The sequence below is a fragment of the Sorex araneus genome, chromosome 3 (genome assembly GCF_027595985.1).
Source record: "Sorex araneus isolate mSorAra2 chromosome 3, mSorAra2.pri, whole genome shotgun sequence".
In the NCBI taxonomy this organism is placed as follows: domain Eukaryota; kingdom Metazoa; phylum Chordata; class Mammalia; order Eulipotyphla; family Soricidae; genus Sorex; species Sorex araneus.
The window spans coordinates 216,169,963-216,188,734 of NC_073304.1; the positions used below are offsets into that span (position 1 = coordinate 216,169,963).

General features: G+C 59.8%; 1 protein-coding gene across 3 annotated transcripts in view; it reads left to right on the forward strand.

The window, feature by feature from the left end:
• Positions 1–18,772, forward strand: part of ARHGAP23 (Rho GTPase activating protein 23) — a 76,103-nt gene that overhangs the window by 6,661 nt on the left and 50,670 nt on the right. For 2 of the 3 annotated variants that reach the window (XM_055130493.1, XM_055130495.1), the window contains exon 1: positions 3,784–3,913. The exons of the other annotated variant lie outside the window; for it this stretch is intronic. In XM_055130493.1, coding sequence (XP_054986468.1) covers positions 3,857–3,913 — 57 coding nt within the window. In that variant the 5' untranslated portion in view covers positions 3,784–3,856. Of the gene's footprint in view, positions 1–3,783; positions 3,914–18,772 lie in introns of those variants that run through there. 3 annotated transcript variants of the gene reach the window in all.

Below are 18,772 nucleotides of genomic sequence, written 5' to 3' on the forward strand. Positions count from 1 at the left end.
TCCACCCTTTCAGGGGGCTCAGTCCCACTTTCTCCCCCTGATAGTCTTCCTTGCTGCACAGGGCGTAGGCTAGCCTCTGCCACTCCCTGAGCACGCCCGCCAGCGCCATCTCTGCTCACCACAGTGCCCCTTCCACCAGCCTCCTGCTCCTTCTCAGTCCTGTCTCCCTCACTGTCTCCGCCTCCTCCCCCTGCCCTGAGAAGTGTATGCCCACCGGGGTCCTGGTCTCTTCCGCCTTGGCACTGACCCTGGAGTGTCTGAACCACATTCCTGGTGCGCCCAGGGCCTCCGAAGGCTCATCTCTGATGCCTCTGGGAAAGGGACCCAGGGCTTCAGTGCTATCACTGGTGTCACAGCCTGGAACTCAAATGTGCAGCTCTGGAACCCAAATACCTGGGTTCAAATCCTGTGTGGCCTTGGGGGGCGAGACACTCCAGAGTGTTCCATCAGCTGCAGGCTAAGGATTCTCACCTCCATCTCCCGGCTCCTCTGTCAAGTGGAACTGGAATAATAGTTTCCGTTTTTTTTTTTTTTGCTTGTTTGTGTTTTGAGGGGCTCACATCTGGTGGAATTCAGGGGTCTCTTCTGGTGGTGCCTGGGGGACCTTACAGTGCCAGGGATCGAATCCAGGCTTCTGGCACACAATGAAGTACATCAGCCCCTTGAGCTATCTCTGTGGCCCTGAAATTAGAATTTCATTTTGTTGTGGGGGGAGTGCTCTGCAGACGGTGCTCAGGAGGCCCCAGGTTCCCTCGGGCAGTTCTTTTTTTTTTTTTCTTTTTGGGTCACACCTGGCAATGCACAGGGGTTACTCCTGGCTCTGCACTCAGGAATTACTCCTGGTGGTGCTCAGGGGACCATATGGGATGCCGGGATTCGAACCCGGGTTGACCGCGTGCAAGGCAAACACCCTACCCGCTGTGCTATCGCTCTAGCCCCCTCCCACGGGCAGTTCTTGACCCATCAGGCTGGCACATCAAAGCAGGGCCTGAGCATGCAGTGCTGCTTCGGTCCCGAAGTGCCAGGGAGCACCCAGACCACACCAGAGGTGCTTGGGGACCTCCAGGGCTAAACCCACAGGTGCTCAGGGGAACGGGTAATGCCAGTGATCCAGCCCAGAGGGGGCACTTGCGCCCTAACTGCTGGACCACGTGGCCCCTGGAATAATGCTCCAAAGAGCATTTAGCACAGGGCGGAGGGCACTCGGGGCCACAAGTCTTCCTGACTCTGAGCTGGGAATCCGGGCTTCCTTCTAACTTGTCCCCTGACACCCTTGTGGGCCACCACGCCACAGCGGCTCCTGCGGTTTGTGGCCCTGGCCCTGGCCCAGGGCCGCTGTCTCCTTGTGGTCCAGGGCAGCCCACCTGCTTCGCTCGGCCCCAGGCCAGCCTCAAGCCCAGTCACTCAGGGGCCAGCGCATCCCCCCAGCTTCCTTCCTCATCCCTCCTGCTTCCTGCCCTCTTGACTCAGCCCTGTGGCCGGTTAGCTCCCTCCTGCCTCCCTGCCCCAGGCCAGGAGTCCTCCCCTCCCCGGGGTACCTTTCCCTCTCCTCACCCCCCATCCCCCAACAGCTCCTCCTGGAGCCCCCCCTCCGCTCCTTTCGCTCTGTAGGGCTACTTCCAGTCTGGTCTTGTTTGCTTCAGCTCGGGGAGCACTGACCCTTGAGTGCTCCAGGGCCCCCGCGGTGCCATGGATAGAACTCAGTGCTCCCACTGCAAGGCATGTGCTCCGGTCCCCGGAGCTCGCTCCGGCCTGTCCAGGCTCCATGGTGGGGCTCCCACGCCAGAATGCTCAGGCCAGGATCCCTCGGGGAAGGAGCTGGTCTTACCCGTGTGTCCCTCCAGGCCCCCCGCAAGCACTCCTGCCCACCTCCACACCCCCGTCCCCTCCTGCTTCCAGCAAAGCGTCTGGGAGTGAGGGACGGCGAGGGGCGGTCTGGAGGCTCCTTCTCAAAGCGGCAGAGAGAGAGGTGGGGGGGCACTTCTGAGGGGCGGGGGAGATGCAGCAGTGAATGCAATGTGGAATCTAAAGGGGAAGGAGGAGGACGGACGGGGGGGGGCTGTATGGGGGTGAGGGTCAAGGTGCAGGAAGAGGTGGGGAGGGCCTTGAGGTGGGGGGGCGCCTTTCTGGGAAGTGGGAGGGGCAGGCGGGTGCGGAGCATTGTGGAGGGAGGAATTCGCTGCTGGCCAGCGTGAGCTCATTTCCTCTCACGGCCTCCTGCGTCCGAGGGCATCAGGCTCTGGAAAAAGTGAGCCAGGGGCCACCACCCCACTCCATCCGGGTTTCAGGGCCCCCTGTTCCCCCGGCGGACCCCTGAGTCAGGGCAGCAGCTGGACTCAGCTCCCTGGAGCTCCAGGGCAGAGCCAGGGGCTGGGTGTGGTGAGGTAGGGGAGGGCACGGGGGGGTGGGGGCGGGGAGAAGCACCCCAGTTTAGGGGAGCCCTTCGCAGCACCTCAGCTCGCAGGGCCATCCCTGTCTATTGTCCTGGGGGTGCTGTTGAGGAAGGTAAAACCAAACGCAGTTTCTTTTATTATTATTATTTAACAATCATAGTAATACAGCTACACGTGGCTGTACTCAGGACTCACTCCCCGCTCTGTGCTCAAGGCACCATATGGGGTGCCAGGGATCGAACTTGGATCAGGCATGTTCAAGCATCCAGCCCCTCGTACTATCACTCTGGCCCCTCTCCAGCCCTTTTTAATTATTTTGTTCATTTGTTTTGTGTTTGGGGGTCACACTCATCAATGTTCAGGGTTACTCCCGGTTCTACACTCAGGAATTACTCCTGACAGTGCTCGGGGGACCCTATGGATTGGCCACATGCAAGGCAAACGTCCTACCCGCTGCTCTCTCGCGCCAGCCTGTTTAACTATTCTGATACAGTGAACTCCACAGGCCCTGGTCAGCCACACAGGAGGAGGACCCGGGTGGCTACATCAATGTGCCCCCCAGAACCAATCCTCACCAGCAGTGCTGGGGTGGGGGACTTGAGGTGATGGATGAGTTCTCAGGGGCCAGGAGTGGGGTGGGGCTCAGAGTTCCCCGGGCCTGAGCCGCGGGGACCCTCTGAGGGACAGACCCCTCCCAAATGCCTCTATCCTGCCTCCTCCCTGTGTTCTGCACAGTTGGGGCCCAGCATGAGGGGTGCGTCTGAGCTCAGACAGAACATCCCCGCGGGAATGGAGGACAAGGGACAGTCCCTGACTGCCCCGAGGGACTGAAGCTTGGGGCAGGGACCCAGGTCCGGCATCAGTTGAGTGATGCCCAAAGGGGAGTCCAAGACAGGCGGCCTGTGGGGGTCTCACTGGGCCCCGCTGTAAACCAGTCTGTGGGCTGGTCCCCGGGCTGGCTGGGCTGGGGTGGAGGCAGGTGCCCTGCCCTCTGCACTGTGCCCTGCTCGGGAATTCCCTGTCTTCTGGAGGGGGTCCCCAGGCCCTTCTCTGGTGTTTCCACTTCCATCCCGGCCCCCGGGACTGCCTCTGTCATTTCTGCTCCGCTCCTCTGTCCATCTCTCTGTATCTCTCCATCTCTAGGGCCCCGAGTTTCTCCGCTTCCCTTTCCCTCCTCCCCTCTCTCCCGGCCCGTTCTGGGTTCGGTGCCGTTGGCCTGGTTCCTCGGGCATCTCCCTGGGCCGGCGGGGCACCCGGCCCTGTGCTGAGGACCGTCCGCCCGCCTCGTCCTGGGGCGCAGCCGGGGCCCACCCTGGCCTCGGCCCCAGCGCGGTGCGCCCCGTCGGGCGGAGGAGGAGCGCGGGGCCGGCCCCGGGGAGGGGCCCCGCCCCCGGCCCGCCCCTCCCGGGTCGCTGCCCGCGCCCCCAGCCGTGGCCGGGCCACAGAGCCACCGCGGCCGCCCGATGAATGGAGTCGCCTTCTGCCTGGTCGGGATCCCGCCCCGCCCGGAGCCCCCCCAGGTGAGGGGCACCCCGGGCCAGGGGGCGGGCCGGGCCCGCGGCGGCCCCGCTCCGTGGTCATCGCGCCGGGGTCCCGGGCCGGTGGGGCAGGGGGCACCGGGACGTGCGCTGGGCAGGGGCGGGGGCCGGGAGGCGGGTCCGGGCGGGCGCGGCGCGCAGGACGGGGGCCCCCCGGGCGGCGGTGCCAGGCCCCACGGGCCACAGCGGGGGCGCCAGGCCCGCGCCTTTTGTCCGCGTTTTTCAGGCGGGGCGCCCGCCGCTGTTTCCTCTGCCCGAGTTTTCGTTTTCCGTTGGCGAGGCCCCGGCACAGCTGGAGGGAGAGGGCGTGGGGGAGGGGTTCCCGGAGCGGGAAGTCCTTGGCCACTGCGGCCGGACACCCCCCCCCAACTCCCGGAGCCACACTCGCCCCCTGCCGGGCCTGACCACGCGAGAGACAGGCTGCCCAGCTGGGGTCAGCTGCTCTCCCACCCCGCAAATCCTGGGGAAGAGAGTCGGGCCCTAGAACCCCCACCCGGGACCCTAGCAGCCGTCCTGCCCTTCCCGAGGCCCCCCAGGGCTGGCTGTGGGTGGGTCTGGGCGCGGGGTGCCAGGGGCATTACTCAGCGCTGGGCTGCAGTGCTTGGGTTCTTTCATGTGCCAGCTGCTGTGGCTGGGGAGGGGCCAGCTGGGGGCCTCTGGCCCCTACTACTGAGTCTGGCTTCCCAGGGGCTGGAACCCAGCTCAGACTCCCTCGGTTCCCACCGTGTGTGGGGCCAGTGTTTTTGGAGCTTGGAAATGTGCCTGGGGGGCCAGGCCAGGGTCAAGGCCAGAGCTGGTAAGTCCCCTTCCTCTTTGGATGGAGGTGGACGATTCAACACACACACACACACACACACACACACACACACAAACTCAAACACACAGACACACATGCACGCAGACATACACACACACACACAACACACCCCTTCCAGACTCTTCTCCACCACTCAACTCTTCCTCAGTCTGCCTTTCTCCCCCCCACCCCATACACACACCCCCTCCACCTCTCAGTTAAAGCCTTTCCTAATTACAAACTTGAAATTCAGGATGGACAGGGGGTGGGGGCGGAGGTCATTAAAGCATGAGTCCCCTGGGGTGCTCCCCCTCCACTCACACACACCCCAACACTTATTTCATCTTCATCCCTGACTGTCTCCCTTCCTCCTCCTCCTTCCCTCCTCCTCCTTGCCCTGACCCCTCTGGGGCTGGACAGTGTTTGATCTCACTGGGTTCTCCTTCTGCCAGTCGGGCTCCCCAAACTGGCCCATCTCCCCACAGATGTTCCTTTGCACGTGATTTCAATCTCAGTCCCATACCCCCAGACACAGCCCCAAGGCCCCCGCCCCAGCCTCCTCTTCTGTTCGCCTCCAGAGGGGTTGAGTCCAAACTTAAGTGGCTGAGAAGGCCTTGTGCCCGAACCCCAGCCCCACCCTCCCCTTGGGACTGGGGAGACGCTCCCTAAGTTTCCGGGCTGGTCCTGAGGCTGGAGGGTCGCAGGCTGGGTGCTGGGGCTGGTTTTGGGGGTGGGGGAATTCAGCCCAGGCCTCCCGAGGGGGCTTCGCTGCTGGGGGACCCTTCGGGGGAGAGCGTGTTCAGCAGGGGTCTTTGTAGTACCCAGGACAATGGGGTGGGATTCTGAGGTTGCAACCCAGCAGCGCTGGACACCGGGAACAGGCTTGGTAGCCGGGAATCTCAGAGAGAGGCCTCTGTGCCCTCAGCAGGCCTGCCCTGCGCTCCCAAGGGCAGGGGGGAGGGGAAGGAGCTCCCGCGCAGCGTGGACTGGGGCCTGCCTGGCCTCCCCTGCCCCACCAGGACCCAAGGAAGGGCTTTATGAAAAGGGGAACGGGACGGGATGAGTGAGGGGGGCGGGGCGGGGGCACCATGAGCCCCTCGGGAGAACTCGGTGAAGCGCAGCGCGGGCAGTGAAGTCGTCCGGGCTCTCGGTGAGGCAGATTCCGGGGCTGAAATCAGAGAGACTCAGAGGGATGCGAAGGCAAGTGCCCTGCCCGCTGTACTGTCGCTCCGGCTCCGCCGGCACATTAGTGCTTGGGCAAAAACGTCAAGTTGCGTTAAGGGTGTAGCTGATGAGAGAGATGTAAACAGCAGTTACCCCTGGCCAGGAGTGTTACAAGTGACCTCATTTCATCCTCCATCCGTCACGACTTGGAAAGCATCCCTATCCCCATTTTCCAGTGGGGAACACGGAGGCACAGAGAGCTAAGAGCTTGGGCAGAGTCACAGGATAAACAGGTGGTGAAACTGGCGTCAGAACCTGGTAGTATGACTGCCAGCACCAACGCTCGCCCTGGTTCCCGCCTCCCACGGCCACCCTGAGTCTGGGTCTACCCTGGACACAGCCATGGCCAAGGTCAAACTCAGGCCATTGGAGCCTCACCTGCCCACCCATGGTTGCTATGGGGGTGACATCAACTCACTGCCTCCTCTAGCCCCTCCCGTGGCAGCCCCCAGAACTCAAGACAGTGGCCCGGTTCTTTGGGGTTCCCCTCCCAGGCAGACAGCAGCCTGGCTCCGCAAGTCCTCCTGAGGGGGTCCGGAGGTCGGGAATTCGGACAAAGCCAGGTTTGAATTCTCCTGCTCACTCTGCCCCCCCTCCTGCCCCAGAGGGCCGTGAATGGTGCCTGGGGGTGCCGGCCCTGCCTCTCCCCTAGCACCCCGCCCCCTCCAAACAACCCGCCTTTAGATCCAGGCCCCCCTGTTGCGTGTGAGATTGTGCCAGCTCATCAGCAGGGCAGTGCCAGGCAGTACCAGCCGGGCACCTCCTCCTGCCCACTGCCTCAGTGGAGCAGTAGGTTGGTGCGGGCAGCGGGGGGGGGGCCGGGGGGGCTGTACTTTGGGGTGAACTTGTAGACCGGTGGGGCTGGAAGTGCTTCCAGCATCCATCCAAGGGCGTTAGGGTGAGAGAGCTCGTCCTGCCAGCTTCCCTTGTGCGACAGCGGGGAAAATGAGTCCAGCGTGCCAAGGTGCGAGGGCCATGAAGACCCTGGGGCTCTGCCTTCCCTCACTCAGCCCCAGCTCTTGGTGGCCAGTCCTGGGGACCGAGAGGGGCAGGGCGATGCACAGACAATGTGTCCCGTTCATCTGTGTCCCCGGCGGCAGCACAGTGCCTGGCACAGAGCGACTCTCCATAAATGTTTGTGAAGAGCAAGTCAGGGAGCAGCCCCCACCCCCTCGGGGCCTGCCAGGGTGCCCGAAGCCAGCTCCAGCCCCGGCCAGCTGATGGGCGGGCAGTGTCTCACGACTGGAGTTATCTGAGAGCGAGAAAAATAATAGCAGCCGCGCCTCTGGAATGTTCACGAGAGGTGGGCACGGGGCCGACACCCTGTCCGAGCCAGGAGGGCACAGGCAGATAGATGCCAGGGCTGCTGGAGGCCGCAGCTAGGCTGGAAAGGGTCACTCAGGACTGGAGCCCGCACAGAACCTTGTCCCGCACGGCCCCAAAGGCTTGTCTTGGAATCCCGAGGCCCGTGGGCAGTGTCTCGGGTGGCTGTGGCTGGACGCTTAGGCCCAGGCCGGCACATGGAAAGCCGCGCCCTGGATCTCTCCTTTGCCAGCCTCCCGGCTGGGACAGACAATGCAGGAGGAGCCCTGGGTCGCCTGCCCCCAGAGTGCCTGCATCAAGCCTCGGACGGGCCAGCTCACCCACCTCTGTCCTGACTGCCATGGCAGGCAGGCTGGGGGTGCCGAGGGCCCCGGGCTCTGACTTCTTTCTTGCTCCGCTTGCCTTCTCCCCGCAAGTGTAGGAGGGGTTCTGAGCACAGGCCCCAGGGCTGCATCTTGCTGTAAAGTGGTCGGCGCCGTTCGTGTGTCTGGCCTGGACAGTGCGGGGCGCAGGCCGTGTGGGAGGGTGGTGGGAGCTTCTGTCCCTGCAGAATTGGAGGGCGGATGTGACATGTGGCAGCTCTCAGCTCCCCATCTCCTGGGATGGGGAGATTCCCAGCCTCCTCGGGTGCTATGGGGGGGGAGGGGTTTCCTACAGCCTCCTCAGGACCCTGGGACAGGTGACCCTCTGGCGGCATCACTTCCCCAGCTCCCGGAGCACTGGCTGAATGGGCCTCATCAAACACTGTCGCACCCCCTGACTTCATCTCCCACGGAAGCTGCTGGGGTCCCGCACTGTGGCTCCGCAGGGGTCAGGCCCTGGGTCCCATCCCCTGCAGAAGAACCAAAACAACCAAACCAAAAAGCAGCACAGGCTGGGGGCAGGGCTCTAGCTGGGATAAAAAGAGGTGCTCTTCCTTCTGAAATAGAGAGGCAGCCCCTGAGGGCCCAGAGGCTGGGTCCCGGGGCCCCTCCACGCTTTTGGAGACTGGAGAGGGGCTGGGGGGAGGGATCCCACTGAGCATCTTTGTCCCTTATTCTCTGTGTGAACTCGCACAAAGTTCAATGTTTTCCAGCCTCAGTTTTCTGATCCCTAAACTAATCCCAGATTGTTGAGCGGATCCAGTGAGGTAACACAGGAATAGCGGTTGTCATCTGGCAGTGACCACTATTAGTGCCACTATTGCTAAGCAAATGGTAACTTCAGGATAGAAGTGAGAAAAACTCTCTCTGTGTGTGTATCTGTGTCTCTGTCTTTCTCTGTCTCTGTCTGTCTCTCTCTCTCTTTCTGGGCCACACCCAGTCATGCTGAGGGTTCAGAGGTCACTCCTGGTGTGACTTGGGGACCCTATGGGATATATGGGATGCCGGGGATCAAGCCGGGTTTGGCCACGTATAGAGCAAGTGCCCTTCATGCTGTACTCTCTTCAACCCCAATTCTCTCTCTCTCTCTCTCTCTCTCTCTCTCTCTTGCTCTCGCTCTCAGTTTTTTGAACCCCCTGAATACTTGGTGATGCTTAGGGACTCCTGGCTTAGTGCTTGGGGTGCTTAGAGGACAAGGAGGTGCTCGGGGACGAACCCAGGGCTTCTGCAAGCAAAGCACATGCTCACCTCCCTGGTCCCAAGTACAACACAGATGACTCAAGAAAGACACCCTTTGCCACCAGAGTTTTCTGCGAGCCAGAGCTGCCCTGCGGCAATGAGACCCCCGTCCCGGGGTGGGGGGGCAAGACTGCACAGCTGGACTATAGAGAGTGCCAGCCTGAGGGAGAACGGACGGTCCTGCATTGGGAAGCGCTGGCTGGTAGAGCATTAGTGGGGCCGGTAACCCTGGGTTCCTGCTGGCACATACCCGCTGGGCACACGAGCAGCTGGCTCCTGAAGTTCGGGTTGTGGAGTCCAGGAAGGCTGCCTGGAGGAGGCCTGGTTTGAACAGGTGGGAGAGGCAGGAGGTCACAGCCTGCGCAGGCCTTGGTGGCCGAGGGGCAGCAAGGCTCCTGGACACAGGTCCTGAAGTTGGCCCCAAGCCTGCCCCCTAGCCTGCTTTCCCAGGGGAGTTGAGTGCATGGTGGTGGTGGTGGTGGAGCCATAGTGTCCCCTGTCCCCCACTCCTCGGCCTCACCCCATGATGAAGAGTCGGGCCTAGAAGGAGCGGAACTGGGAAAGAAAGGCTTCTTATGCCCAATGCGTTTGGGGGCGTCTGAGGGTCGGCGGAACAGTGGGGCCTTTGTCCGCAGCCACCCGGAATCTGGCCCAGGAGCCGGCCCTGGGTCTGGCTGGGCCTCGGCAGGCCAGTGCTCTTTGAAGTGACCCTTTCAGAGCTCGCCCGAGTCCCCCAAGGAGCGCCCGGGGCGGGGCACCAGGATGACAGGCCTAGGAGCCGGGATGGAACTGCGCAAGCCCAGCGGCCAGCGGCCCCTCGGGAGGTGCGGGAGGCGCGTGGGCTGAAGAATGCGGCCAGGCTGGGGGGCGTGTGGGAGCCGCGTGGGAGGACACCCCTCCAGGGGTCTTGACACCCAAGTGGGCTCGGTGGAGGGAGGGGCAGAGTTCATCTTGGCCCCTTGCCTGGTTTCGACCAGCCCCTGGCTCGGGGCTCCTGAGCACTTATTAAGGACCTCAGAGGAACTCTCTGGGGACAGCTTTTGGGGTGCGGATGCAGACTCGGGCTCGCAGTTGGAGGGAGGGTGGGGTCTGGGCTGGTGGGCTGTCCTGCTCTGGCCCGGAAGCCAGGAGCCCCAAGACACAGTCCCCCCAGCGCGTCCCCCCATCCTCAGCGCGAGGGCAGCCAGGACTGATCCCGCAGAGAGAGGGCCCTGAGAGGGGGGCCTTGATGGAGGGCTGTGGGGGCCCGCCCCTCCCCACCTCCCCCTTCGCCTCAAAACTGAAACCCGAAGAAAGCCTAGGGCAGGACAAGCCTTGGGTAGGAGGAGGGAGAGAGTGCTCCGGGAGCACGGAGCTCCATCCGAGGGGAGGGGATTGGGTTCTCTCCCCCACCCCCCACCCCCGCCAGGCTCTCTGGTGGAGGGTGAGCAAATCGAGGGGTTTCTGTGGTGGTATGGGACAGAGCACTGGGCCCTTGAGCCTTTGGCAGCACCAGTGTGGTCCCTACCCCCCACCCCTCCGCCACGGTGTGCTCTAGTTCATGACCCCCCCTCCCCCCCACTTTCGCTGGGCATCCTGGCACTGCTGCTTGGGAAGTCTCCTGCTGCTCCCTCTCCTTCCCTGAGGGTGTGGCGCCTGGGCCACCGTGGACCCAGGGACGGGGCTGCGGGCAGTCTGGATCTCTCCTCTCTCTGCAGTGGCGTCTGCTGCGCTGAGCCCTCATTAGCTCTAATGACGCCTGGCACGGTGCCTCCCTCCTCCCGCCCCTCCCTAATGGGGGTGAGGGGCAGCTGAGGCTAGGCCAGGGCCCAGGTCAGGGGTGGCGTGTCTGCAGGACGGGGGTTGGAAGTGGGGCCACCGGGCAAGGCAGATGGGACAGAGAAACTGCTCCCCCCACCCCCGGGCCTCCCAGGCCCTCTTCCTCCTACAAATCCCCCACGCTCCCTCGCTCGGGTCCCCAAGCTGCCAGGGAAAGTGTTATCTGAGAGACGGGCGTGGTCCAGGCCGCTGAGGACATTCCCAGGCCTGGCTGGCAGAGACCGCCCCTCCTGCCCTGCTCCCTAATTCCAGCCCGGGGGGCAGGAGAAGGCCCTGTGCCAGAAACCAGAGGCTCCTCGGTGCTTGGGAAAGTGCGAGGGCAACAGAGCTTAGTGCCATCAGGCTGCGGGTGATGGGCGACATGCCCCCTGCACCCCCACAGTTCCTGGCTTCCAGGCTCTCTCTGAGGTCCGGGGACCTGGTGGATAAGATCTAGGCCTGCCTTTAAAGGGTCCCTCATCTGTTTCCCCCAACCCCCAAATTTCCACTGAGGTTCTGAGATGTGCCTGTGCTATCTGCCTGTCTAGAACCCTGCCTGTCTAGAACCCTGCCTGTCTAGAACCCCGCCGTCCCCCACCAATCCTAGCCCCACACTGGGGAGACAGGCCCACGGAGGCCAGAGTGTCTGGTCTTTACTGCGACATTTGAGTGTGATCTCGGTCACAAAGGCGGTACTAAGGGCTTAAAGAGGGAGATGGGGGACTGGAGTGATAGCACAGTGGGTAGGGCGTTTGCCTTGCACGCAGCCGACCTAGGTTCGATTCCCAGCATCCCATATGGTCCCCTGAGCACCGCCAGGGGTAATTCCTGAGTTCAGAGCCAGGAATAACCTCTGTGCATCGCCGGGTGTGACCCAAAAAGAAAAAAAAAAAGAGGGAGACGGGCTGGAGAGATATTCCAATGGGCAGGACACTTGTCTTGCACGCAGCCAATGGGGCTTCAATCCTTGGCATTGTATACAGCCCCCCGAGCATTCCCAAGAGGTGATTGCTGAGCTTAGAGCGAGGAGTGAACTCTGAGCACCTCCAGAGATGGTCCCCCCAAAACCAAAATAAATCAGAGGACAACAGTGTCGACTGGGTAGACTTGCCATAAGGAACCAGTAAAAATCACAGGGTTCACCTGGTCCATCTCCCTTATCGCATATCTGGCTTCCAAGCTGAGGATTCTTTTCAGTTTTGGTTTTTGGGCCTTACAGATGATACTGGGAGGCTAGTCCCCAGAGATGCACTGGAGGTCGAACCCTGGGCTCCCGCATACAAAGCATGTATCCCAGCCCTTTGAGCCATTTCTCCAGCCACAGTTGAGTCCTGGAACCGGAGTTGGGATGGGGGGCTTGGAGAAGTTGGGGGTTGGTGCTTCAGGGTTACTTAGAAAGCACGATTGGGTTCTGCTTCTGGATTTTCTCTTGTGGCAGGGGACAGCCCAGAACTCCTTTGATAAATTAAGTCCAACTTTGGCTTCCTCTAAAGATGTTCCCCTTAAGCCTAATAAAGGTGGGAGCTGGGGTTGAAGTGATAGCACAGCGGATAGGGCGTTTGCCTTGCACGCGGCCGAGCCGGGTTCAAATCCCAGCATTCCATATGGTCCCCTGAGCACCGCCAGGGGTGATTCCTGAGTGCATGAGCCAGGAGTGACCCCTGTGTATTGCTGGGTGTGACCCAAAAAGCAAAAAAAAAAAAAAAAGAAAGAAAGAAAAGAAAAAAAAAGTGGGGACTTTGTCCTTTTTCTTTTTTCTTTTTTTCTTTTTTTTTTTTTTTTGCTTTTTGGGTCACACCTGGAGATGCACAAGGGTTACTCCTGGCTCTGCACTCAGGAATTACCCTTGGCCGTGCTCAGGGGACCATATGGGATGCTGGGATTTGAACCCGGGTCGGCCGCGTGCAAGGCAAACGCCCTACCCGCTGTGCTATCTCTCCAGCCCCCTTTTTTCTTTCTTTTTTTTTTTTTTTGCTTTTTGGGTCACACCCGGCGATGCACAGGGGTTACTCCTGGCTCTGCACTCAGGAATCATCCCTGGCGATGCTCAGGGGACCATATGGGATGCTGGGAATCGAACCCGGGTTGGCCGCATGCAAGGCAAACGCCCTACCCGCTGTGCTATTCCTCCAGCCCCTGTCCTTTTTCTTTTAAGGATTTTATTTTTTTTAATTTATTTTGGTTTTGAAGCTATCACTGATGGTGCTCAGGGTTTACTCATGGCTCTGCACTGAGGGACCTTGCTTGGGCCATATGGGGTACACGGGATCGAACTCAGATCAGCCCCATGCAAGGCAAATTGCCTACCCATTGCAATCTCTCTCGAACCCCTAGGAACTTTTTCTTATTTACTACGTGTGCTCAGTTTCTAGATCACCTTCCATTGATTGTATAGTATTGACTGACAGACTGAATATTCCCAGGTTGGAGAGATAGCTCAGAGAGTTGGAGTGTAAAGACTGGAGTGTATATATTGCATTTGGTGTCCTGGCTTTGACACAGCACCACATGTCCCCTGAATGCAGTAGCCCACAAACACTACCAGATGTGGCTCCCAAATTTAAAAAAATTATCTTACACGAACTGAACAGGAGCTGGAGTGATAGTACAGTGGGTAGGGCATTTGCTTTGCATGTGTCAATCCAGGTTCGATCCCTGGCATCCCACACGGTCCCCTGAGCACCACCAGGAGCAATTCTTGAGTGCTGAGCCAGGAGTAACCCCTGAGCATTGCCAGGTGTGACTCCCCCAAATTATAAATAAATAAGTAAAATTAACTAAACAGACCCATCCTGCCCACACGGCAGAGCCTGGCAAGCTACCCGTGTCGTATTCGATATACCAATAACAGTAACAATGAGTCTCACAATGGAGATGTTACTGGTGCCTGCTCAAGCAAATCGATGAGCAATGGGGTGACAGTGACAGTGACAGTGAATAGACCCATAGGACTTGGCACGGCAAGAGCCATAGGAATACTGATTGCAGATAACATTTATTGGTCACTTCAGTGCCACTTTACACACACTAGCTCTTTATCCATACAACACCATGAGGAAAAATTTCAGATTGAACCTAGCACCTTCTGCATTTAACACCTGTGGTCTATGACTGAGCTGCATCCCTGGCCCCAGAACTGTGGATCTCTACTTTATTTTTTTATTTTTATTTTTTGCTTTTTTGGGGTCATACCTGGTGATGCACAGAGGTCACTCTTGGCTCTGCACTCAGGAATTACCCCTGGTGGTGCTCAGGGGACCATATAGGATGCTTGGAATCGAACCTGGGTTGGCCGCGTGCAAGGCAAATGCCCTACCTGCTGTGCTATCTCTCCAGCCCTGGATCTCTACTTTAGAAATGCAGAAGCAGGGATTTGGTGAGGCTAGGAATGACCCCGAAGACAAAGGGCTCATTTGGAACCCAGCAGGGACCCAAAACCAGGTCTCTCAGAATCCTGTGCCAGAACTTTTAAATACATCCCTGCTGCCTCTTTACTTGCTGCATATCTGCCCCTATAAAAGTAGGGACTATTTTATTTTAATTTATTTTGGGGTGGGGGATTTGGGGTCACATCCAGCAGTGCTCAGGAATCACTCTGTGCTCTGGAGTCACTCTTGGAAGTGTTGGGGGGACATGTTGAGATCAAATGGGTTGGCCATATTCAAATCAAAGTGTATTAACCCCTGTACTATCTCTCCAGCACCCTGTTTTAGTAATTAAAAAAAAAACCCTTTTGGGCCTGGGGCTGTGGCTTCGTGGTATACCATTTAGCTGCGCATGTGAGGCCTTGGATTTGATCCCACCACCACTGCTGGCAGGGATCCTTGAGCACTGAATCATGAGTAATCCCGAAGGCCTGTCGGGTGTGGCCCCATAGCTAACCAAGCAAATAAATTCTTTTCAGACAGCTGAACTAAGTTTCACTGAACACCTGCTATGACTCCGGCTCAACCCTCTCCAGGATCCTGTGACTCCTCTTTCCTTCAGTATTGCCAATCACAGATGAGTGCCTCGAGGCGAGTGCCTTGCCCTTGGTGACACCCAGTCAACAGCCCCCCCCCCCAAAAAAAAAGTATTTATATATAAAGAACCTAGACCTGAAGTTGAAGGTCCTTCTGACCAATTATCAACGGTCACCATGCAATACTGAGACCTGAGAGGGCAAGAAACTCCCTCCGGTGACAGGGTTGGGTGGAGGACCGAGTCACCGGCTCCTAGCCCAGCGTGCTTCCCTCTGCCCTGCCCTCAGCGATGAGAAAGGAGCTGGAGGCTGCAGGGCTCCTGCGATTTCTTGGAACGCTGGAGTTCCGAGGAGACTAAGTCGATCTGACACTGACAGAGACAGTGTCTGACCAGCTGCATAGCTTCGACAGCAAATTTTTAAAAAAAGGCGGGCGAGGGGGTGAGGCACAGTATAAGTGGCATTTCAGCTAGCACTGAGCAAAACCCTAGGACCACCAGTCTTGGGAACTTCCCAGATGAAGGCGTGGTGGGAAGACCCCGCCCACAGTTTCAGACCCACCAATCGTACAGTCCTTTATTTGCATAACCACGCCCCTGCCGCGCCACGCCCTCTACCTCCACCTCCGCCTCGTTGGTGCCTGGCTGGCCTCCGACGGGTTGAGGGAGGGGGTGCCCTGTGCTGCGCTAGGGCTGTGCCGGGGGGCGCCTTAGGGGGCGACGCTGAGGGCCAGCCGAGCCCGGCCGCACTATTCATAGCTCATGCACCAGCGTGGTTCGCATACTTGGCGTTTCTCACGTCTGGCTGGCGCGAGGCTGCCGCCCCGCCCCGCTCCTCTCCCACCGGAGTCCTTGCAACCGGTTTCTCTGAACCGTGGAGACGGCCAAGCCCGCGGGAGGAAACTGAGGCCGAGAGCGGGGGCGTGCCCTCCGCGAGGCCGAAAGGGAAGAACTGGTAGTGATGAGGCGTGCAAGGCGGTGGCCAGGAGCCAGGCCGGCTGGGCAACCTGGCTCGCCTGGGACCCGGAGGCTGACTCCTAGTTAGGGGGAGCTGGTGGAGGGGCCAGACTCCTGTTCGACTCCAGGGAAAGGGAACTATGGGTGTGGTGGGCTAGCCCCAGGGGTCAGGGCTTGACCAGCTCGCCGGAGGAGACCGGGGACACCTCTCAGGGAACTGAAACTCCTAACTCCTTTTTTCTGTCAGCATCCCCACCTTCTGGATTTGAGAAGCGGGTAGGGCTGTAAAACAGCGGGCAAATCGAGGGGTGAGAGGCTAGGCATTTTGGAAAAAAAAAAAGTGGACAAATTACTGAGGTATCCCCTGATCCAGGTGTGTCCTTCCTGGGGTACCCAGGCCAGTCCTGGGTCAGGAAGGAGAGGCTCATTCATCCCTAGCCCCCGGAGACTGCCCCCAGCCCCCTGGCCTGGAGCTGGAATTTGATGCCCAGGAAGGCTTGGCTCCACTTTCCAACACTGCGGGGCTATGGGGGGAGATAGTCACATCAGAAACGGCACTGCTGTGGACTGGCACTGGGGGCCTCCACCAGGGCTGTGGGCCAGAGCAGCCTTCTCCAGGGGAAGTGAGTTTTATTTTATTTTGCTGAGAACTACTGAACAGGTAGGAGTCGCTGGAGTGTGAGTCATGAAGCAGGGAAGGACAGGGAAAGAGAGAACAGCAATTTAGAAACAGCTTGTGCAAAGGTCCTGTGGCTGGATGGAAACCAGAGAAAGGAGGGGGAGATCTAGAGGCACAGCCCCAGAGTCTGGTACTCAGGAGACTGGAACATGGAGTCTGAGCTAGATAAGGGAAGGCGTAGGGCGGCAAGAAGGTGTGCTCAGGAGACACTGGGGGACAAAGCATGTGGGGCATGCTCGGCACCTCAGAAGCATTCACCAGATACTAATTACTGCTGGATCTGGGGACAAGCAAACTAATGGGGGGCAGAATCTGGAGATGAAGGTGATGCTGTCTGCCTTGGTTTGACCACAGAGCTCACCCCAGGAGCAATGCCAGCTCCTTCATAGACAGTGGGCATGTCATTTGTTCCAGCACCGTCACTGTCCCCTCTACCTTTCCTCCCAGTCCCCCCACCCCTTCACCCTTGGGGCTGGATTAGGGAGAGGTGGAACTCATAGGCCAGGCCAAGGTGAAGGGGAAAGTGGGGGTGACCTGGGCTGGTTGGGCAGAGCCTGGGGCGAGGGGGAGGGTGGTTTCAGGGGTGGAGCTGAGCCGAGTCTCTATGCAAAGGTGCCCTGGGGGAGACTCCGAGCTGCTGAGACCTGCCCAACCAGGGAATGTGGTCTCTGAGCTTCAGCCCCCTCCCCCCCAGGAAACCGGGGGGGGGGGGGGTTACCCAAGGTGGTCAGAGGGCGGAAAGAACTTCCAGAGTGGGGCGCAGGCTGTAGGGAAAGCCACACCCACCGTTTCTCCAGCCCCTTTGAGGTGAGGTGGTGGTGCAGTGTGGAGGAGGAAGAGGAGGAGGAGGAGGAGGAGGGAGGAGGGAGGATGGAGGAGGATGGAGAGCCCTTGAAGGAGAAGGAGGAGGAGGAGGAGGAGGAGGAGGAGGAGGAGGAGGATGGATGGAGAGCCCTTGAAGGAGAAGGAGGAGAAGGAGGAGGAGGAGGAGGATGGAGGAGGATGGAGGAGGAGGGAGAGCCCTTGAAGCCGTTGAGCCCTTGAAGGAGGAGGAGGAGGAGGAGGAGGATGGAGGATGGAGGATGGAGAGCCCTTGAAGCTGTTCTGGGGCTTCCCTACCAGAGTCCACAAATGGCTCTGATCTCGCTCTAGTGGTACCCGCTGGCCAAAAGGCAATCCCTCCTTGAGGCCCTAGGTACTCCGTTTTCTGTAGGAGCCTGGGAGTGGTGGTCCTGAGGCGTGGTCCCGCGGTGGAAGGGTCTGTAGAGTGCAGTCAAGGGCGTGGGGGAGGGCATGGTGGAAGGAGGGCCAGCTGCGGCGCCCCCTCCAAGGAGGTGAGTGTAACGATGCGCCGGCAGGGGGCGCTGCTGCGCGCGGGCCCCGCCGCCTGCCCCTGAGGATGCGTGCCCGGCTGGGTCTGGGCACGTTTTCCCGGGAGGGTGCCAGCACTGATCTGCTTCCGGGTGCACCCCCTGGCGTGCGCGTGCCGGCAGTTGGGGGCTTGGAACAGATGCGTATGTGTGAGTGGGCACAGGCCGAAGGGACATTTCGAAGGACATGCTATGGGGGCGTCTCCTGTCCTTGGAGAGCTTTTCCGTGCAGCCAGCCTGGGGGGCGGCGGGAGGGGGCTCTAGGTCAGCGCACAGGCCCTGGGTGTGACAGGCTCCCACTCCCGGCACCCCAGGGCTGGGACCACCAGGGTCTTCTGCTGAGGGTGCCTCGCAGCCCTGGACAACCTCTGTGGTGAGCTGCTTCTGGGTGTCAATGGAAGACCCTTTCCTTCCCGCATTCAACATATTTTGCGGGAGGAGCCATATCCCGTCATCCTCGGGCCGCGCCCGCTGTGTTTGGGGAAGCACCCGTGCCCGGGATCGGGATCGAACCCGGTGCTCCCATAAGCAAAGCGTGTGCTCCAGCTCTTTGAGCCAGCCCCCCCTCCCCACTGCCCCGGCCTTAAAGACTTTTTACAATTCTGATTTTGCCATTTTGGGGGTAGAATTATGATATAATTTTTTTTTTTTTTTTGCTTTTTGGGTCACACCTGGCGATGCACAGGGGTTACTCCTGGCGGTGCTCAGGAGACCACATGGGATGCTGGGAATCGAACCCGGGTCGGCCGCGTGCAAGGCAAACGCCCTACCTGCTGTGCTATCGCTCTAGCCCCGAATTATGATATAATTTTTGGGTGTAAAAGATAGATAATATAAATGTTGCCATTACTCTTGCAGGGGCTTCTCCAGCAGTGCTCAGGGGAGGGCCCCTCAAATGCGGGCCTTCAATGTGATGTTGGAGTCAGAAGCAATCCTCACTCGTGCCCCCTCCAGTGAGCTCTCCTGGCCTTAAATGTCCCCGTTTTCACTGTCCCATTCGTCCCACTCAGTGGCAGGGAGGACAGGCTGTCCCCTGGGCTGGGCTGGGCTCAGCGCTCTCACACTTGCCTTCCTGAGTGAGGGTCTGGGATCCACTCCCAGTACGTCATCCGTTTCCAGAACTGTGCACCATCC